This window comes from Venustampulla echinocandica (genome assembly GCF_003357145.1).
Source record: "Venustampulla echinocandica strain BP 5553 chromosome Unknown scaffold_0, whole genome shotgun sequence".
Lineage (NCBI taxonomy): Eukaryota > Fungi > Ascomycota > Leotiomycetes > Helotiales > Pleuroascaceae > Venustampulla > Venustampulla echinocandica.
The window spans coordinates 931,241-952,851 of NW_022474205.1; the positions used below are offsets into that span (position 1 = coordinate 931,241).

Sequence of the window (21,611 nt, forward strand, 5' to 3'; positions counted from 1 at the left end):
AAATTTATTTTAGCAAAATGGAAATAACGAAGCAAGCAATGTGTAATAGCAAGATAGAGAAAACATATGTCCCGCAACCCCGCTTCCCTAATTAAACAAGTTACAAATTTCCCAGAATTCCAATCAATCGCTCTCTACTCCTTTCCAAACCCAGACTCCAAACCCCTAACAAATTCCATAACCTCAAATCCTAGTCGTCTCGCGGTCTTTTCATCCATTTTAGCTCCTTCGCAAACACGAACGATGATAGCAGAACAATCATTACGAATCTCTACCCCTCCGAATTTATTCATCTCTTCACGTCCGACTCGGGTGACATACACCGTAAGATCAGGACCCACAATTCCACGCCATAAGGTGGCCATCCATTGCCAATGGTCGACAGGGGCGTAGGAATCGTTGATCGGGATGCGAAGTGCAAAATCGTCGGATGTGGTAAGAGAGAAACCTCCAGGTACAAGAGCGATTGGGAAGACATTCGTATTGTTCGTTCCAGATGAGGCATTGCTAGAACTGTCTTCAGCAGATTTGGCAGGAGCTGTAGTGATATGCTTAATGATTCCCTGAGACCTCCTATGCCATTCCCGGATTGTTGACAAGTATTCCATGAATGCATTTTGATCTTCGGCCATAGCTATCGGAGCGGGGGTAGAAGCACTTGCATCCCTCATATCGGAATCTGTTAAGGAGCTGTTTCTGCTACTCCTCGACGCACATGCAGGCGTGTCCCAAGTTTTGACAGCACAAGATGTGTCATTACCAAGATGCTCCTGGATAAAAGCCCCGGTTTCCGACAGGAGTTCATTGTCGGCCCCTTCGATCGCAATAACTGCTCCGCGCATATCGATGGCTGGGCTAGCAGGGCTAGGACAGGCGAAAGGGGGGGATATCTTTGCGAGGACTCTAATCTTATTGACGTAAGGAATCGTCATTACCATGGCTTCCACGCTCTTTGCTCGGCTGTCACGACTATCTGTCCGCACATTTGGCCGTTTGGGAGCCACAACTGCTGGCTTGGAAAGTTGTGTCTGTAGAGGAGGAAGGCGCAAAGACTCATCAAATGGCGGGGTTAATTGAGGTGGGTAGTGCTGTCGTTGCTGATTCATAGGGGAGTACTGTGCAGGTGGCCCCATTGTTCCCCCACGAGCTATCATGCCTGGACCTGGAAGTTGCTGCGGCCGGTAACCTCCAGCTGACGCCGGAGGGGGCATGTTTCGGCTGAAACGCGGCGGCGGCGCATTGTAGTATACTGGCGAGGATGATACATAGCCATGGGGCAGTTCATTATTATACCTGTGGCTCTCTTGGTTGAATCTTCGCCGTTTCTGGTCCGGTGGAGGGCTCAGAAGGTCCATCTCTTCGTCCATTTCATTATGGGCATGCAGAGGTGATGGGCGGGGGTACGGTCCTCGGCGATGGGCCGGTAAATGGACTGACGCGGTTCGCGGGGAGTCCATCTTCGTGTTCTCAGCTCTTGATGGGTACGGTGATCGGTCAGGCTCGGTCGCTCGCGAGGGCGTGAAAGGGGGCAGGAGACGGCCTTTCCGAACGCTACCTACAGCGCTGAATCCCCCAAGCGGAGTAGGAGGCGCGCTTGGTGTAGAGATGTAACGACCGTTGCACTTTGGACAACGTTCAGGATCGTCAGAAGTGGACGATGAGATGGGATGTAAGCTGGTTGGTTTGCCAGCACGTCGAGGCTGGTATCTGTAACCTGGGTATTGACGCTGGTGGCGTTGCTTCTCTTCCTGTTTGTCCTTGGTTAGCATCTTACATGTATACGTATAGCCTTTGGGCATCACATACGTCCGCAAGTCTCTTCCACTCGTTCTTCACTTCTGGAGCTTGTTCCCTCCACTGTTCGCCGATTATCTTCGATATTTCGGGGTTTGCAAGTCCGGGATGCTGAGCGATAACTTGGGCTTGATAATGTTGGCGGTAAAGAATGAAAGCTACAAAGGATGATTAGCTCTTAGCTCTATGAAAGGGTTTGATCAAGATATTATAAAGAGGGTTTTATTGCTTTACACTCTAAAGCAACCAATCAAACAATCGAGTGTAAAAGGACACAGCTGACTCACCGTTTCGAGGACGCGGTATCTTAGGATCTGGTTGACAAAGGCACACCTGCTCTCGAGTGGGAGTGGCCGATGATGGTACCGTGCTCGCACTGCTGGGAGCAGGATCCTCTCCCCTTGGGTGCTTGTTCGGGCTGTCGAGGGCAAGATCTTCTATCTTCGGGTGGTTTGTACCGTCAAGATCAAGTGAAGCTGCTCTTCTCTTCGTCAAACGGGTCTGTGGAGGGCCTGGAAGTCGGGATTCTGAGCCCTTCTCTACGTGTTGTAGCTTCAAAGGTGTCCGTCGACTTGGGTCCGTTACACTACTTGTCGAAGACCGTGGAGTGCCCAAATTGGATCGAGGAAGTTCAAGCACATCTGACATGATGTCTGGCCGTCAGCCTAGAAGAAGGTAATAGAGGCTGCGTTTCACTGAACGGTCCCGGAAACAAATGAAATAAAATGTTGAGGCTTCAAGAGAGGATGAATGGCCTTCTTGTTGCTGGGGGAATTCTTTATGCAAGGCAATGCCCATTGATGGGCAGGAAAACAATGTTCTTGCCACTCAATCACACTGTTCACCCTGCTAGGGGCTAGCCTGGCCATTATTGCAGCTGTGCTGTGATGATGATGCCTTTGTCTCGGGAAGCGACCCAAGCTGCATCACCAGATTTCTTTGTCCCAAACGCTTCCGGTATTAATAAGGGAGAAAGGCTGAGGCTGACTAATTAGGCCCAAAGAGATGGACGCGTTTGGAATGCTGCAAAGCGCAAACAGAGTTTATTATTCTCTATGATCTGGTCTCAGCCAAACGGATTGTCTCGGATTCCCATTCGCCATTCCAGCCCCCTCGACTCCCGGAATTTTGGCAAACCAAAGCAACTTTTTGCACAAATCAAGAAACTACAAATTTGGAATGACGGTGAATTATGAAATAAAGTGGTTGCCGGTTTCGCCATTCACGATCGCTGCACTTCGTCGAGCGTCGATAAACAAATCTTCGCATTCTCCTACGTCGGCCACATCGATCTGATTGCGACCGCTTACCCGCGCAAGAATGCTGGCAGGCGTAAGGAGCTGCAGCGCATATCTGAGACTTATCCGCGAACCATGCTCTGCAACCTTGTCCAACGCTGCCTCCGTTATCGCTAGGCCCTCCACAGTTATTCGGATGCGGATGATTCTTTTGATTTCCTCCGCCTCGTAGGCATGTGTCGGGATGATGAGCGTACGGGCCAAAAGGTCGGGAGGAATACCGTGCGCGGATATCAGATCTTCAGTCCCACGAATTGTGCACATACCACGGTTTGAAGCCAGAATAACAATAGGGGAGATGCTGGATTCGAGGGCTCGATTTAAGTACGTAAAGCATTCGATGTCGAGCATATGAACCTGCACCCAATTAGCGGCCATTGATAACAAGCCAACGTCTTGAGTTATTGAAATAGATACATACCTCATCGATGAAAAGCACGCCAGGGACAAGTTCCGCAACACCTTGGTCGATATATTTGTTGACGACCTTGTTTATCTCCGTTCTCAGCTTCTCGGTGATCTCTGTCATCTTCGGCTTCATTAATTGGCCCATCATGCTCATGATATCCTGCCCACCCTGAGGTCTCGAATTGGCAATGTCCAGGTCGTGCAGCGTGACATCTTGAACGATTTCCTTCTTTTTATGAACCTCTCCTTTGGGGATCGGCACATACTCTTCGGCTTCCAAATCGAACTCTGTCGCGTATGCGTCAGATCTTCCCACGCGCTTGCAGGCTCCGGTGTTGGCCTCGATGTAGATAACGTCTCCGACTGTGACTCTCTCCTTCTGTATGGCTTCGTAGATGCTGGGATCTAGCCGCAGCTTCTTTTGGCCCTTTGCGCTCTTCAGGCCGATGAGTAATGTGCTAATCGTCTTGCCGTAGCTTCCAAGAGGATTTTCGGCTTCCTCTGGAGTCAATTCTGTAACCTCGCCTTCATAGACCTCCTTCGTTTCTCGGACCTTCAGGCCAATCGCTCTTCGAAAGTTTTCCATCAAGGCTTCAGTCTTCTTGACCTCCGTAGAATATATCTCGCTCCCAACTATTGGGCAAAAGGGTACTTTCGTGCCGAGCTCCTGACTTATTGCGAGTGCAAGAGCTGTCTTTCCTGTGCCTGGACCGCCTGCCAGTAAAATGGCTCTGCCAGCCATCTTTTGCGCCCGTATTAGATCGACGACGACACCGCATGCCTGTGCGAGAAAGGATTATTAGATACGGCGTGATACGAGGGATAATATGCCTCACTTCTCTAGCTGCAACCTGGCCCACGAAGCCGCTTGATTGCCTCTCTGCGGTGCCATCGGGTCGAAGACCTAGACCTTTAATATGTGTATGGACTGCTGTACGATTATCACGGGCATTGCCCTTGACTTCGCTGATCTGAACCATTGCGTCAAATGAGCGATCCGAAAGGTTCAAAGAGGGGTTTTAGGTAATTCGAAGTCAAAAAAAGTTGTTCAGGTTGCTGGCTTTGTTGCAAAAGCTATACGCGACATGAAGCTTTTGCGCGAGCTGATGCTGTAACTGCAAGGGCAATTCGACGCGAAGGCAAGGCTGACGTTCACGTGACAATATATGCACCTCACACCACCACTAGTATTCACGAAAGGAAATATATGTTGTATTAAGTGCAATACTAGAATCTAGGAATTTAGAGTTTAATGAAATGAACGGTAATAGCAAAATGCCTTGCTTAGTGGGGTTTGTGGAAGCGCTGAAAGGCTACCCTATCCCCTTGCTAGTGCACAGTTGCATGCATTTGCAATCATTACATTTCAGGAGGAGGTAATTGAATTGTTCTTGTGAACTTGTCTTGAAATATGTGCATTGACTACCTAGGTACCTAGTTATTTGTCGCTATCTTACACGGCGAACTACTCCTCCAACGTCCGAGAACACATTCCGAGGCCGAATGCTCACAGTATGCGCCCCTATCTAGAAAGTGCAAATATAAGGTATCAATGGAAATAAAGGAGGTCAACGCATCACGTCAAATTCATGCTGCTGGGGCAATAAAACCGTGAGTCTGAGGATGAGTGAGTCACACCCAGAACCGTATGTGCTAAATCAAACAAATACAAGGCTCGAGATCCGGCGGCAACTTCAAATGTCATGCGAGGCGATGGACCTATGTTTGCGCTCATATGCTGCCGGACCAATAAGCTAAAGGCCCCGGATTCAGGCAAGCTATCATTGTAAATCATGGATGGCAGGTCATGAATGATGAGAGCAGAATCATGTCAGGCACGGTCAGATCAATGCAGTACATGTGGTTGAGTGCCTAGCAGGGGATCGCGAGAATAGGTGTCGGCATCGAGGCATGTCAGATCCGGGTCCGCAGACACTCGAAAGATTAAAAGACCTGTTTCAGACTTGCTACAGCAAGTTGATGTATGAAAGATAGTCGTGTAAGGGAGCATTCGTCATCATGTGCATAGAGGCGGGTCATATCGATCCACAGTTGAAATCATGGTCTCAGTACAGTCAGGCGAAAATATTGCAAGTCATGCGAATCATGCAATCACGCGTTTGCCGAATATCCAGAGATGCGGCGGGTGTCGTTAGTTATGAAGTTCCAGGAGGCTTGGACGGATCGCCCTGTGGCTGGCCTGCCTGCTGTTGTTGCGCCATTGCTTGGTACCAAAGTGCAACATATGCATTGTATCCACCATCTAAGAGAAATCAGTAATGCATCTTTGGACCCGAACGGCAAGCTGTAACTTACACGGTGCATACGGATCATCTGCACCAGTAGCGGCGTCGGTCTGGGGCTGAGATTGCGGTTGTCCTTGTGGCTGGGCGTATGGTTGGGAGTAGTTTCTATCGTTGTGGTCGTTCTGGGAAGTACGGTTCCGCCCACCTCCGCCCCCTCCGCTCTTTTGTGCCTAAGAAATATCAGCTTGATTCATCAAATAAACATTCTCGACTTACTACTGCCTCAACTTTATCTTCGATCGCGCGTTTTGCTGCAACGATGGCGTCCCGAGAGCCAACAAGCCCTATCTCGCGTTCCACCTCGGTTGGCCCCGACGAGGGTGTAACGTTGATTTTGCAGCCGGTAGTATTCTGCATATCCTTAATCGTTTCGCCGCCTTTTCCAATGATCATACCAACAGCTTCGGACGGTACAAATATGGAATCATTGATCTTGTCCCCCCCGCTTGCACTGCCATACCCGCCACCTTGGGCTGCATCTCTACCAGGCTCCCGCTGGCCCGGTACCCGATCTTTATTAGTAGTGTTTTTGCTGTCGCTCTCGACAATCTCCATAATCAAATCTTTGGCGTGTGCTGCTGCTTCGCGGGAGCCAATCAAGTTGACTGGTCGAAGCCCATTCATACTCTTCTGCTCACCAACAATATTCACATGGCAACCGCTCCGTTCCTGAAGATCTCTAATTGTCTCTCCACCCCGGCCAATTATAAGACCAACTGTCCTGTCAGGCACCATAATTTGCATGCTATCCTCACCGTCTCTCAGGGCTGGTTGGTGTGTGGAGGAGCGTGCAGCTGATGGAGCCTCTCGAGATATACGTTCCGGGCCAACGCCTCCATTTCCAGCCATACCACTCTCGTCGATGATGCGATTGATTTCCGCCTTCGCCTCAGTCCGGCGTGCTCGAGATCCAGTAATCTTGCATTGTCTATATGGACCCGTCTCGTCAGGCCCAGTAACAAATTGCACACGACATCCAGTTTCTGATTCAACACGCCTGAGATTTTCACCATTCCTTCCAATAATCAGGCCCACTAAACTCGACTCAATAGAAAGAGTTTCGGCATTGTCATCTCCAACCCTTGCAGGCGACCGTTCCCGCGGATAGTTACCGCCACCATTGGCGGGCGAGAAAGTCCCAGGTGGTCCTCTACCTCTAAGCCCGGGAGAGAAAGAGCGCTCACGATAATCCCGCTCGGGCGGTGCGCGATCGCCTCGTCGCTCGTCTCGATATGGGTTGAAATTGTCGCGGAAGGCCTCTCGGCGAACAGGTGGCGGAGAGCGCGAGCGCGATGTTCTGTATGGCCTTACTCCAGCGCCCCGAGTATCTTGACCACCATATGAGGGAGGCCGGTCGTATGCGACACCTTTCTCTGCTGCTATGGCCTTCGCCTTCGCAATGGCATCGGCGATGCTGACGGTTCCAGAGCTTACTGGTTTGATATTGCTCAGATCTACACTCCCTGAACTTGTTGGCTGTGGTAAGGAATATCCTCCGGCGCCTGGGTATGGATTCTGCTGAGGAGGGGCTTGCTGCGGGGGTTGCTGGTAGGGCTGCTGATTCGGAGGCGTCGCATTTGGACGTTGGGCAGCTATAAAGAGTGAGCTAAATTCTAAAGGGAGTCATCGCTTTTCACTACAAAATAAGAAACTCACCTAGGGCAGCCAGAATAGAACTGATGCTTGGTTGTTGCTCGGCCATCTTACAATAGTGTTTGGGTCGTTGGGCAGCAAAGTTGCAGAGGCTAGAATCAGGTGAAAGAGAGCAGAGACTTTATAGTCTGCACAATACCGAAAGGTTGCTCCAGAAAGCGAGAACGGACCTTGCAAGAGATCAGATTGTAGTTGCTAATGCGACATGTTGCTTCTCTCTTTGACTTTCCAAGGTGCTGAAAGGAATTGCGATGTTCTTTGCGACCTTGTCAAGTTTCAAAGCTGGCCGCGCTTGGCAAGCGAGGCAAGCCACCGCCAAATGGAAAATCGTGGCGTTGATCATGTGACCAGGGTGCGCCAAGTGAATGATCGACGACCCGACACGACTAATGAGACAATCTGGAACGTCATCCCAACCTCGTTTCTTCCTCACCGTCATACAAATTGGAACATCAGCTGTCATGCATCTTACCGCAATATATATCAAAGCAAATCCTGGTATTTTGTTATGTTGAATAATGTTCCTGGTCAGTGCCAGTGCTAGATCACCGCTAGAGCTGCTGGTATAACAAGTCCTACCACGCCTTGCACAAGGCTCTGGCAGTCGTAGCATCTGATATAATGCGTTTCACATAATCTACCTAGGTACTCCGTAGGGATTATAGGGCTAGGTCATATATCTCAATATATGCCTAGGTAGGTACTTTATAGTTTGTGTTATACTATGAGACGCTATATAATGTCTACATTCATCATTTGTTGTTCTATTGTTTGAGGAGATATACATACGGGAATGTATTCAATATGGTAAGCAGTCCTCTTTTTCAAATTTTCCCAATAAAAAAAGCAGCTTGTATGTACAGAAAAGATCCTGAATGCAAATTTATCCTAGGGGCAACACTTAGATTTAGAAGGCGGTTATCCATGACCATAGCGACTAAGTAATAATAGAGATGCAAAAGCTCACAGGTTACAGGTGTATCATCGATTGGATGCCCTGGGGAAGTGATTGGATGCGAGCTTCGTCGAAAAATTGAGGCCCCAGGACAATGATGGGACGCAAGTTCATAAAAGAAAATACAAGATCGTATCTTTAGGGCCTCGCAGACCAATTCCTAACGCTCCAGGCGCAGAAGCAAGCGCCCCATCAGAGGCGAAAGGGTCGAGTCATCAGTAGATTCAAACCAGGCATAGACCAGAACGCCCTCCAACAGCTTTTGAGAAATGTCGGTCTTCAAGCCTCGCTCGGGGCTCTACCAAGTCCGTGTTGTTGAGCACCCGCCGTCTCCCGATTGCACCACAGTTCTTGACCGGCTCAAAGCCGACATAGATTATCTCCAAAGCTACCGGCCCAGTCTATCTAACGCTACTTTCCAGTCCGAAAGCAATAGCCTGGACGCAGCAATCGCCAGCTCATCGCATAGGCCGTGGCAGAACCGCCTCATTGGCGCTGTCTAGGCATCAAGCAGCGTGCAGCCACGACCAAATTGGCAACATCCCATCAGGGAGGGTTGGACACTCATAGAGCTATTTAGAGAGAACCAGCAGCAATTTAGCAAGGAATTTGTGACGTCCCTTTGCGGCCCAATGAAGCGGGCGACGGGTTTCGGGCCATCGAACCTTGGTTCCGGGCGTCGAACATCACGGTTTGGAAAACATCGAATGTCACTATCGGCACAGCAAACGGGGCACTCTCAGCTTCGAGGTAGGGTGATGAAAGGCGGCGTCATGTGAGACAGGAGCCTCCGGTCGTCCCCATTTCACTTCAAAAGGAGACAGCGATTCATGGATAATGGCTGGGTTTGGGCAGTTCGTTGGGATGGCGTGGGACTAGAACAGTAGGTCCAGGATTACTCTCTTCGTGCCTGCGGACTACATATTCCAGTGGATTGAGCGAAAGTTTCTGGTAGCCGTAAAATCGGTAGGTAGGCTAGCGTGTCACAGGCGACTTTAGACCAAAGCAACGATTAGTTTCTATAGTCCACAATCCAAACCTCCTCCCTATAGACCGGATCCGCCTAGTGAGTCGCCCGCGCCAGGTGGACTGCCTCCTGTAATAGATGTCGCAGAAAGTTCTAAGCAAGCCCATGCTCTAACTCTGAGATACAACGCAGTCGCGCGACGACCTCGCCCCCTTACACTAAATCCAAGAAAAGAAGATGTTCCGATGCCAAGTCCAATGCCTAATAAGATGGTTTTGTGGGACTCGGTTGTTTAGACAGGTTGATAAGTAATCTTATATTAATCATGACAAGGAGATGTACCCTCTTAACAATTATCAGGTTTGTCTAGGGAGAGTCTTGTAGGTGGGATATTTTAATTCTATAGTAAGCTTAGGATAATGCCACACCCATTCTGCAAAACTCCAATCCGTACGTAAGGTAACTTAGTATACCGACTAGAGCGGCGTATTAGAGCCTAAGGGGCAAAAAGTGTAAACATTCCGGTGGCTTAACACGCTAATTTGCCAATCATCTTCTGTAGTCCGCATCTAGTTCACACTTTTGAAGTAATATCAAAGAATTTCCGGGCCAGCTTTACCAACATCTTTGTATCTGGCAATGATCTGTGGTTCATCCCAATGAGTTCATCATTAGGAAAAACAAGCGGAAATAGCTTTTCCAATGAGCAACTTATACCTGGCATGTTCTGTTTCCATTCCTGTAGAAGTCTTCAGCTATTCGAATATAACGGTAGGCATGCTGCATCGCCATCACCAGCCCTATTTATGAGTCTTTTCAAAGCATCCCAGTCGTAACTACTCATCGACCAGTCGACAAGGAAGGAATCTTTATTCATTCCTGCCGCATAGAGTATCTGTATAATCTGCTCTGGCCGACGGCCAGAAACGGCTTTTTCACTTAGTGGGCCAAGCACTTTAGCAAGAGTTCGATAGCGGAAGTCGTTGATAGGTGGTGTGGCGTACAGATTGAACATCTGTTCTATTGTCAGACCATAATCAACTATTGTATCGATAATAACATTGTTATTGCCATCTATGACACTGATCTCGATGGCTTCAGCACATTGTCCCATGCACGACACTGTAGTTTCAATGTCTATAAAGAAGACAGTATTAGGACTAGCAACGAGCGCCTCCTTGACCCGCCTAGCCGTTTGGGACATTGTAAATGCATGAGAGTTGAGGAGTGTATGGATCGCGGTAACATCTGTGGGTGACGAATCCCGTATTAGGTGGAACGATCGCGTATGAGCTTCTTCTAGGTGGTCATGAACGGTCTGAAGCGTTGCGAAAGTTGCTCCACATCCAATGGGACATGCCATAACGAAATTGAAGTGAGTAGTAAGCTGATGAATTACGATATTCCTCATTGATGTATAAGCCTCGCCACACAGTTCGATAGCGCATAGAAATTGTCCGAGAATACTCCGGCGTAATGCATCCGAGGCAATAGCTGTGATGAAGTTTGGGTGTATAGGTTCTCCAGTGTTTTGGCTCAGCCACGGCATGGCATCGTAAGACATGCGTAGCTTCCTCCATTGCGGCCAATGCTCGTCAAGACTCTCAGGATGACGCAAATGGCAAAATTTGTAGCTTTCATCTGTACTCTCAGAGTGATAAGACTCTTCATGCTCTCTAACAGATTGAGTAGAACGCGCAGCCCATGATACGTTTTGGCAGAGAGGATGCCTGCAGTACCATCTTAAACCTCCGCCTACATGCTTGCAAGTCAAATGCAAGTCGAAAAGCATAGTGCTCCTCACTCGAAAAGTACAGCCAAGTACTTGGCAGTGCCAGTAGTCCATATGGCCTTTCTTTCCATATATTCTCCGAACATTTGAACCGGGGTATGGCTCTCTGTGTCGATTGGTGTGCTACCAGGCGGGCTATAGACACGGTATCTAACATAAATGAGTTCCACAGTTTCAAAATGTTTTCTAAGGCTTGTTAAGGTAGTATGGAATCTGTATCCACACTAGCGTTAGTGTTATATACAATATTGCAAAGATGTGAAAGAAGCATACATAGGACTGCCCAGGTCAATCTCATCTTGGCTTTGTGCATTCAAAACACTCAATGATAACTCGTATAAGTAAACCTGACAGGTACCTGGATTATTCATATGATCCTGGAAGTAGTCTGGCCTATGAAACCTTCCACAGTTACTACACATATAACTCTTCGGACCGTGGGTTTCCATGTGTCGTCCTAGATTCGTAAGGAGCATATGACGGCCACATAATTCACATCTTCCCTCTAACGTATTCTTTTTAACGCAATCTATTCGTCTGTGGGCTGGTAACATGCGTGGATCGAGGAGCTGCCCACAATCCAGACAACGTATATTGCGGGAATCCTTAGTATCATATGCCAAGAAGTGAGAATCAGAGACAAACGGTGTGTGATCTTCAAATTGAGCACTGTTTATTGCTCCATCAGTCCGAATACAAGAAATTCGCTCTTTAGCGCCTGAACTTGAGAGGAGATGAATGTAAGTAGATATCGTGGTTCTTGAAATATGGACAGCGTCAAGTCCAACATCGTCCGGTAATTCAGCTCCATTAGGAAGAATAGGTCGATTACTATTCATGCTGTCTTTATTACCTAGGTAGCTTTCGTGTCAAGTATCGTTTGCTCTTGTCGTGATGCGTAGATGTTACTATACCGAGGTGACCTGCGACGGCTCAATACCTTGTCGCGGTGCAAGCTGAGAATGTCATCTCTCTGAGGCAGTGAGGAGTATTATACAGCTAAGATTCACTCACGGATCGCTGTACTAGATGATACGACATCGACGCGCCGGATGTCAAATCAACAACAACACGGGTATTACGCTACTTGACGGCCTTGGACAGTCTGATATTGGTAGTCAATTTTACATTAATCCAAATACACACGTTTAAGGCAAACGAATCGCTAGTTTAGACGCCGTCAAGGATTTGGAGGCTTTGAAGACGATGGAACGAGTTGATTAATTCTAGTAATAGAGGTGGAGGTGCAGTCCTCATTATATACAAGTATAAGTAGGTTATATTTGCCACAGTAGGTATGCTTCTGAAAACTCTGGAACAGAAAGGCGACAGACCTGGCATGTGTATAGCAACCCTTGGAGGAAGGTGTTCCACAGACCGGTAATCGGCGAGCTGCCGATAGTTTTCAACAGGTGGCTGGCGTGGAAGATAAAAGGCAGTAAATATATAGTTAAAATATTCAAAGCTAGTGTTAATTAAGCTACTATAGTAGTTAGTATAAAGAGGCAATTATCGAATACCAGCCCTCCGATGTAGGTATTCCTGACACGTAAAGAAATCTAGGGTGGGTGGGGACGACCTTAGTTAGCTCTTCTAAGGCAGAGTGTGGTACTTACTTGTCTAGTAGCATGTGGCCCTGTTCTGGTCTGGTTGTATTATAGCATGTATAGCATACAAGTAGCTAAAAGGAATAAGGAATTCAAGAAAGAAAAAGCTTAGGTGGGTAAAGGCAGGTGGTAGGTAGAAGCGTCGGAGCTTGATGCGGCCTCAGGCTAAGCGTCGGTTCATTTTCCCCACAGCGAGCCTCAGCTACCTCTCTGCACTGCTCTGTAGAAAAGTGAAAAACCAAAAAAAAAATCTGTGAATAGAGTGGGACTCGAACCCACGCCACATTACGTGACCAGGAAATGTAGTTAAGATATATCCGCATTGTTTAGTTACAAAAAGTTTAATTAAACCTATTACCCTGTAATTCGTAGGAGACAAGCGAAGATGTGGTAGGAATACCGTCTGGTGCTAGTCTCCACAAAAACAACTATGATCACGTGTGTCCATGCAGGGGCGAATTGACTGCTCGTACCTAGATTCGTCTTTTTATAACAGTACATACCTACCTTGCCAACCTTAGGTACTGTCAGCACCGACATGCTCCTCCGTTCTCTAAAAGCCAACTGCGCAGCCTGAACTGCAGTAGGCTTAAGGTGTCAGCCATTCAAAGTCCCACTGGTAAATCTGTCTATTGTAAGGGAGAGGCATGCCAGGTAGCCCTCTGCACATTCCACTTGTTCCCGTACGTATTAGTGTCTAGCATCACCTAGAGCAATAGACAGTGTCTACTAGTATGCTAAACCAATTCCTGCAACTGTAAACAGACATTGCAAAGTGTTATTGCAACTGGTAATCTAGTTCTGATCAGCCTTCAATACAAAATCAGTTCTACTTTTCCATCTTAAATAGGTATCCAACTATGTAAGTGCAGCCGCTGGCTAAAGGCCATGTTTTAGAGTCTATCAGTTTATTCTCGTGCTTGCCAGTGTTTGCTTCCCTATCCTTTAATTATTGCCCTTTGCTTGGACTTGTCTGTCTAAAAGTTCACCTGCTTTGTCGAATAGTGGGATAGTGGGATTATGTCTCTAGTGGCTAGGAAACGTTGGATTTTATCGTTATCAAGTCGTGTTAGGGTGAATGATGTAGGCGGTCAGTATCTTCTTAAGTCGGTGAAGATATAGTTGACAGAAAGGGGTCGCTTGCTGCTGGAAACGAATCTAGCCTCTAATTTGGATGTCAACAAAGTATTTTATCTTTGTCCTATCCATCATCTTCCAAATCACCACCTTCACGACGACAACGACAACGACAACGACAACGACAACGACAACGACAACGACAACGACAACGACAACGACAACGACAACGACNACGACAACGACAACGACAACGACAACGACAACGACAACGACAACGACAACGACAACGACAACGACAACGACAACGACGACGCGTTAGACAGATGGCTGACGAAGCCATGGATTACCCCATGGATTACCCCATGGAGGAAGCCCAGGTGTACCGTCAAGCTGCTAACGACGAGCCGGCGACGTCCTCTGACTATACCGTTGCCCTGCGCGACGCATCTCTAGAAATCTCAACTCAAGCAATTGTTCCTGTCAGTACTTTCAATCAGCACAACTTGGTAGCAACACTGATTTGTACCTCTAGAGCGAGCTCACTCAGTCTTCCGAGTCCTCGTTGGCAAGCGGTTCGGATTCCCCCAAGTAAGTCAAATTTCTACGTAATTGAGAACCGTGATAGATCGGCTCTGTTGCCCATCGTCGTTGCATTTAAGAACGGGTAATTTGCCACTAGATTTCCTAACAGTTCCCACAGCTCAGACACTACATTGGAAGAAGCAGTGTTCCGGGGCCTCGCCACTACCGATCTGAATACTATCCAGATCGTTGTTTCCTCTTCAAGCGCCCAATATACGATCGTCGTCAGCTACCGCAATTTTACTCCCGGCGTCATTCAGTTCTTTGCATTCTTACGAACCCAGTGCATTGCCTATTTTACAGCTCTAGCTGGAGATCAAGACGGGCGGCCTCACATCCAGAGCATCTTGAATGTGTGGCAGGAGCTCCCACTATTTCGGAGCTGCATCAGTTCGCTATCCATCATGGAGACCACAGTCCCGCGAGGCTTTTGCTCAACTTTCGCTCCTAAACTCAACAAGAGAGCTCTTCGTCTCAAGAAGGGCCAAAAGGGTACTGACGCTCGGATGTTGAGAATGGTAAGGGCATCCAATGTTCAACCAACCAACTGATTTTCGCTGACAGACACCCAGGGTTTTGACTCCCGGATATTCGCCCGCTCACGACGTATCTCCACCAAACACACGCCCATTATATGTCCTTATATGCTGCGCGGTGCCAGGAACGACTGGGATTCATTCAATGCAGACAGTACCGCGTGGAACAGACGAAGCGCTACTTGTGGTGACCTCGAAAGTAAGCACCACCTCAACGGCCAAGTGGGACCAGGCTAACCTAGTAGCAGTACTACATCCCTCTCATAACGTCGCGCCACTTTCCCCCGAATTTGATCGACTTGCTACTGCTTTCTTCAACGGTGATGCCGTTCCCGAGGATCTCGATACTCTTCCAAATCCACTCCCTAGCAGTGGCGTAAACTACAAGATGGTCTATTACGCATCCAGTTGGACTGAAATTATCAACGCGAAATTATTGGAGGACGATAATATGGCAGTATTTCTTCAAGATGTTATCATGGCAAATGAACTAGAGAAGGCTTGCGTTTCAAAAACCAGCTACGGCGGCCGTAAAGTTTTTCGCCACAGATCTTATCCGAGAATCGTTGAATCAATGAAAGACAAGGCGCTCAACGACCTTCTGGAGGATGATATTGATGCCCAGCAGGTTGGGGCAGGAATTTTACTACCCAATGATACGCCAGTCGAAGTTCAAGATGCCGAGCAGCTGGCCTTAGAACTGTCGGACCTAACCAAGTCTGATAGCACATTGACGGCTGGAGAACCTTTGAAAGTTAAGAAGCGCCGCGGTAAGAAAAAGCGGGTTATCACTACCAAGAAACCTCCTTTGCACGAGGCCATGCCGGAGAAACCTTTAGAGGACGACGCGAATCATGACGAAAAGATTATCTCTGCTGAGCTAAGTGGTGAACTAAATGAGCGTTCTTTTCCGACAGAAGTCGCCCAAGCAGAATCTTTGACAGCTATGATCACTGTATCGCCCAAGAACTTAGGTTCAGTAGACTCTTCAGCTCTATTTGTCTCTCAGGGAGGACTGGCCGAGGACATCCAGTTGGAAGGCGGCGATGGGGGATGGACTACTGTAGCCCCTAAATCTCATTCTAGGTCTAAAATTTCGCGCAAAAAGGCTTCTCAAAGTTCCGCCGGTAACCCAAGTGGAAACTTGGACAGAGGTGTGAAACCCCACCAGAAAAGAGCTGTTAACAAAAAGGTATGGCTTGGTACGGAAATTATTCCCAAATACCGCTGACCAGGCCTTCAGAATACCCCGTCGCAACAGCCCAATAGAGCCAGCGAATACCCAAGAAACCGGTCTTCATCAGGAATGCCAGCCACCCCATCGAGTAAGGCAGCTAGTTTCCGCCCTTCGCCAGGAGCCCACCAATCCACGAAGTCCAGGGATAATATTTCCAACGAGGGAGGTTCGTCAGAGAATATGCGGGTCTTCGATCCAGAGCAATATCCAGCCATACCTGCTCAACACAGAACTTCTTCAGAATACCTCAAAGACTCTAAATCAGATATATCAGTTGCTGTTAAAACTGTTAGAGACGAGGTCACTCAACCAAAGGAGCCTTCTGTCCATTCTCCGTATCAGATTGAGGATCAGGCCGAGGACCGCCATGCGTCAACCGTATCTCCTAAAGCTACAAGCCCGGTCTCTAAAGCCGCCTCACCAGTTTCCAAGGTTGCTTCCCCAGTCCCAGAGACCGATTCACCAATCCTCAAGGCTCCCTCAGAGTCGGCTATTCTGAGTGCCCTTATTAAGCCTGCTTTGGGAGTAGAACTGGGTTTGCGCGAGACAAAATCAGACTCGGAGCTGCCAGGCAATTCCGAGGCAGGAAGTAATGACCTGACAAGCAATTTCGAGGCAGGAGGTAGTGACCCGACAGGCGATGTCGACGACGGTCAACAGACATTTTCGGTTCCACCAGAACAGCCAGATGCTCTTAATACCGAGGCTGTCACTTCCAATTATATGAACAACGACGTGATTGCCACCGGAGTCGAGGCAGATCTTTTGGTTGATCGTCATTATGACCCGAGCTATGGAACAACCACGGAGAATGGCGGCCCAATTGCTCCCGGTTCTAATCTCTCGAATGTCCCAACTCCAAACTTCAATCACGTGCACACATCGGGAGCATTTCCTTGCTCGCTTTGCAAAATGCTTTGCATCCCCTCACTTGAAATGCCTCTACTTCTCTGCCCCGGGTGTGGTTTCGATTGCAATGTCCGCTATTGTTCTGTCGCCTGTCTGCTAGTGGACGCGTATGGTCATTCCAGGAACTGCATAAATTCTCCTGCTTCCCAGCGAACTCATGCATCCATGGTCCCTAATACGTATATCTATGAGTATAATCCGCCTTTTCAGATGGACAGACACCCAGTTGAGTCCCCCGAGAAGTTCCGACAGAGAGCATTCTCTATATACTGTCATTCTGGACCTTTCCCACCACTTATGGAGGCATGGGCTAAGAGCAGAAATTCCGTGATGGACTTGGATAGCGTCGTCGTTTCGGAAACTCGTAAGATAACCGGCGATTACCATGTTTTCAGGTCAAATGCTACAACTGATGGCCCGCGTTACAATCCCGTAGCTGATGTAATATTTGTAAGATGTCCTTTTATTCGGTCCTATTAAGATGAAACTAACTTTTTGCAGACAATCAAGCTTCGAGTTGGTGACCAACTAAAAGGTATTCTTAATCGGACCTTGAATGTGTGCTTCTATATCTATCACCCTACCATCACCAGGTTTCTCTTCCGCTTGCTCCAGAGTCTCATACTTGACTCCGAGCTGTTTGAGATGCTTCCGCAAGAAGAGGATCAGGCTACTATCTTGAAGGAGTTCAAGCAACAATTCTCCAAGGAGTTTTCTTGCGACCCTGAGAGCTATAACGGACTGTCCAACTTCGATTTCGACTATGAGTGGCCCCAAATTGCACCTATTCTGATGGATGTGGAGAATAGATACCCACTCATTTGTACTTGGATGAGATATCGAGGCCGCGGGGTGCGTTGGCAATACGTGCTATAGGTCCAGAATGTCTAATGGAAGTTTCCACAAGGCAGCCCGGCTTGGGTGAAAAGAATTTTTGAGAGCACAAGGTTGGGCTAGAAAACTCATCATTGACGGATCTTGTTCAAGGATACTCAAGGCCAGTTCCATGACCGCGGTATCGAGTGTATTGGGATTCTATTTCGTCACTTGTGTATATCAGTGCAACAGTTATTCAAGGTCAAAATCTTGACCCGGATAATTTTATGCATTAGGATGTGTTTCGCCACAGGTGAATCTTTCTATAGGATACCAAAGGCCAGCGTTTTTGACCATGTTATCTGATGCATTAGGTTTAGCTTAGTGTTTATGGGTCAGTTTATGATTCAGCTGTATATTGGCCGCTAGATTAGTAGTAGTCATTATTGAATCAAAACTGTCTCACGAATGGAAGGTGCACACAGTGTTTGTAAATGATGATCGTTCTAACTGTTCACCTTTGAATCTAGAACACAATGACCTTTCCTATCAAACTTTCTTGTGGCCTCATGCTAATATCCCAATGGAAACAATAGCACTATCCAGTCATTCAAGAATCGAGTTGGTTCTCAGCGGTAAGCTCGGGAAGAGAAAGATCATCGTCGGATCCATCGTCCTCCTCGGGAAGTGTAGGCTCAACCTTAGCTCCAGCGTCCTTCTCCGAGAGTGACATGCCAAGCCTAGCAATAGTCTTAGCTCTCAGAAGATCGACCCAGATCTTGCGGTTTCGCTTGTCCTCACGGCGGCCTTCTCTAACCTCCTCGAGGGATAGTGGGGGATTGTTTCTGAGGTTCACGGCCAACTCCTCAATCCCATCCATGTCCATGTCCATGTACTTGGGGTCGAGCTTGATTGAGTTGAGAGATCTAGACTTAGGGAGAGGTCGAAGAGACAGCTGTCGGAGGGTCTATATATCATGTCAGCGACTCGGCTTTTGAGAAACCTGGGATTCCTGGTAATACCTTTCTGAGCTCATCCGTGTCCCTACCTCCCCATGGCAAGACCTTGGTAACACGAGACTCGCCGTCATTGTCGCCGGTCTGGATTGGGCTGCCGGATAGGTGCTGGGTGCCTAGACCGCCAACAGCACCGCCGTCAGCTGCTACTAGCCAAAGTTAATGAGTGGGATAGATCGAGGCAATAAAGATATAGACCTACCATTGGCAAAATTGTTCACGAGGCCATGAACAGCGAAATTGGCTGAGGAGCCGTTGCCAAGATCCCCGGCAGCACCCCCGTCAGCTGTTCCTAATCAAAGTTGATGAGTGAGATGGATCGAGGCAATAGAGATTGTAGACCCACCATTGGTAACACCGCCCAACTTGGGTTGAAGAACGAAAGCGAACGAGGAGCCGTTGCCAAGATCGAGCGCAACACCGCCTTCGGCATTTCCTCATCAAAGTCAATGGGTGAGATATATCGAGGCAATAAAGATATAGACCCTACCATTGACAACATTGCCCACCTTGGCTTGGAGAACGAAAGAGGCTTTGAAGCCATTTCCCAGACTGTGAGCAAGGTTGAGCTCCAGGACTGATTCTGATCGCGGTTACTAACATATCGCCAGCTGTAAGAGCGGGACTTACCATTGACATTGCTGTCCGTATTAGCACCTGCGGTTGAAGCCATGGCTAGATTTGGGTGTTGCTAATGACTTGGGGTTGGAGTTTGGATTGGATGGTGAACGTTTCAAGGTTTGCGTCAAGAAGAAGTTCTCGAGTCGTCGTCGGGGTAGCAACAGATCCTTCACGGGCCTATGGCCGTAGATCATGAGGATTCCGGAAGGTCTGAGAAAGGCGTCGCCAGAAATCTTATCAGCGACGTGACTAGCTAAAAGGAAGCCATAGGCATCGGTTGCATATTGATGATGCGAAAATAAACTGTGAGGAAGTCGATTGTTTAAGGATGAAGATCTTACTCTTGGGTGATTTAGGTATTTCACGAAGAATGGACAGCTAGCTCTCCTATAATGCTATTTACTCCAAAACACTCCCACTCACTCATCCAATTTGGAATGAATAAGGTTACTACCCCTATAACTCAGCTCCCTATTCTGAACTACGCCAAGCCTCACGGTGCTCTTCTCCTATGGTACTATTATACATCTGGAATTTATGGTGCTTGTTAACAATGATATAATAGGAACTCATATGGGAAACATGCAAGTTCGGGGCTTTGACGACTGCTCCCCTTTGTAAGACGTGCAGTGAAATATCTCGCAACTCGTGACTCCTACAACATATGGACAGAAAATAGACAGCCTCCCAGAAGATACTGTACAATGAAGCATTCAAGTTAAGACAGACATGTTACTATTAAAAACTCACTACGTTCCATCAATCAATTCAGCACAGCTACTGCGTTAAGCGAAGTCAAAAAGGGGGGGGTTCGTGTTATTATTAATTATCGCGTCTGGTTATCAGTGCACGGTCCAACTCCCAAGCATTTAGATTTTATCTTTTATCAGGCCAGGAGACCGAGTTCCTCACAGCTTCCAGGTCTTCGGATTTCATCATCACAGACACCATATACCATAACGAACCATGATTCAACGAACCCTCCTCCGTCAAACCAGGGCATTGGGCCCATCTATACGGCCTGCTACTCGGAGTTCATTAACACGAACCCAGTTTCAACCAACAAATCAGTCTCTTCGTGCTGGCTCACGACCTGTCGCATCGGCAAGATGGTATGGCACCGAGACTGATGCAAAGAAGGCTGGAGAAGGCGATGCGGCTGCTGCAGCAGAGGGAAAGAACGGGGAGAATGGAGACCCCGTAAAGAAGCAATTAGAGGCGAAGGATAAGGAAATCGTCGAGCTCAAGGTATGCGATCAACACATCACCTGCGATGGGATTACCGCCTAATATTAATGACTTTCTAGGACCGGTACCTGCGGTCAGTAGCCGACTTCCGAAATCTTCAAGAGCGAACAAAACGCGATATGCAAGTCGCAAAAGATTTTGCCATCTCGAAATTTGCCAAGGATCTTGTGGACAGTGTGGACAATCTTGATCGGGCCTTGGCAATCGTGTCGCAGGAGAAGCTAGATTCCCAAGAGGATTCAGAGCACCTCCGGGATCTGTTATCGATGCACGAGGGCCTCAAGATGACGGAATCGATTCTGATGCAGACGCTGAAGAAGCACGGCCTTGAGCGCTTCGACCCCAGTGTCGATGCCGAGCCGTTCAACCCGAATGAACACGAGGCGACATTCATGGCCCCTATGGAGGGGAAGGAGGATAACACAGTATTCCTCACACAGCAGAAGGGATTTAAACTTAATGGTCGGATACTGCGGGCGGCTAAGGTTGGCGTTGTAAAAAACAAATAGATCATTTATGATCCGTGTACATGTATAACTAGGATTGGACGGGGGCGTTGGAATGTAGGATAGTTACAGCTCCTCTCTTTGGTGGCATTAAGGGTCTGCAAACACAGTATGGCATTGGGAATGTTATGTCAACCGGCAGCATCGGTTGTTTGCATAGCTTAGCATCTAATAATGTACGAGATCGGAATCCTCAACCACACTAAAGGCCGACTACTTCTTCTCCCAATTCCGCAAACCGTGATGGTCCACCAATTCAATGATACAAGAACATTCAAAC

General features: G+C 47.9%; 7 protein-coding genes across 7 annotated transcripts; 2 read left to right on the forward strand and 5 right to left on the reverse strand.

The window, feature by feature from the left end:
- Positions 1 to 134: 134 nt before the first annotated feature.
- On the reverse strand, positions 135 to 2,442 carry BP5553_00290 (uncharacterized protein; the record flags this gene model as incomplete). The annotated part of the gene is made up of 3 exons (XM_032008913.1): positions 135 to 1,748; positions 1,807 to 1,952; positions 2,082 to 2,442. 3 exons carry the CDS (start codon positions 2,440 to 2,442, stop codon positions 135 to 137), a joined length of 2,121 nt encoding a protein of 706 aa, XP_031872967.1.
- Positions 2,443 to 2,984: 542 nt separating this feature from the next.
- On the reverse strand, positions 2,985 to 4,480 carry BP5553_00291 (RuvB-like helicase; the record flags this gene model as incomplete). The annotated part of the gene is made up of 3 exons (XM_032008914.1): positions 2,985 to 3,449; positions 3,514 to 4,281; positions 4,337 to 4,480. 3 exons carry the CDS (start codon positions 4,478 to 4,480, stop codon positions 2,985 to 2,987), a joined length of 1,377 nt encoding a protein of 458 aa, XP_031872968.1.
- Positions 4,481 to 5,656: 1,176 nt separating this feature from the next.
- Positions 5,657 to 7,508, reverse strand: BP5553_00292 (Uncharacterized protein; the record flags this gene model as incomplete). Its single annotated transcript, XM_032008915.1, has 4 exons — positions 5,657 to 5,763; positions 5,817 to 5,976; positions 6,023 to 7,398; positions 7,463 to 7,508. 4 exons carry the CDS (start codon positions 7,506 to 7,508, stop codon positions 5,657 to 5,659), a joined length of 1,689 nt encoding a protein of 562 aa, XP_031872969.1.
- A 2,624-nt stretch (positions 7,509 to 10,132) lies between these two features.
- BP5553_00293 (uncharacterized protein) lies at positions 10,133 to 11,173 on the reverse strand (the record flags this gene model as incomplete). The annotated part of the gene is made up of 1 exon (XM_032008916.1): positions 10,133 to 11,173. One exon carries the CDS (start codon positions 11,171 to 11,173, stop codon positions 10,133 to 10,135), a length of 1,041 nt encoding a protein of 346 aa, XP_031872970.1.
- A 3,010-nt stretch (positions 11,174 to 14,183) lies between these two features.
- Positions 14,184 to 18,000, forward strand: BP5553_00294 (uncharacterized protein; the record flags this gene model as incomplete). Its single annotated transcript, XM_032008917.1, has 7 exons — positions 14,184 to 14,339; positions 14,393 to 14,448; positions 14,561 to 14,960; positions 15,015 to 15,177; positions 15,227 to 16,170; positions 16,222 to 17,574; positions 17,626 to 18,000. 7 exons carry the CDS (start codon positions 14,184 to 14,186, stop codon positions 17,998 to 18,000), a joined length of 3,447 nt encoding a protein of 1,148 aa, XP_031872971.1.
- A 550-nt stretch (positions 18,001 to 18,550) lies between these two features.
- On the reverse strand, positions 18,551 to 19,629 carry BP5553_00295 (uncharacterized protein; the record flags this gene model as incomplete). Its single annotated transcript, XM_032008918.1, has 6 exons — positions 18,551 to 18,907; positions 18,963 to 19,105; positions 19,159 to 19,248; positions 19,303 to 19,392; positions 19,447 to 19,539; positions 19,587 to 19,629. The coding sequence occupies 6 exons, from the start codon at positions 19,627 to 19,629 to the stop codon at positions 18,551 to 18,553; spliced, it is 816 nt and encodes a 271-aa protein (XP_031872972.1).
- A 914-nt stretch (positions 19,630 to 20,543) lies between these two features.
- Positions 20,544 to 21,334, forward strand: BP5553_00296 (putative heat shock protein MGE1; the record flags this gene model as incomplete). The annotated part of the gene is made up of 2 exons (XM_032008919.1): positions 20,544 to 20,825; positions 20,885 to 21,334. 2 exons carry the CDS (start codon positions 20,544 to 20,546, stop codon positions 21,332 to 21,334), a joined length of 732 nt encoding a protein of 243 aa, XP_031872973.1.
- Positions 21,335 to 21,611: the final 277 nt, after the last annotated feature.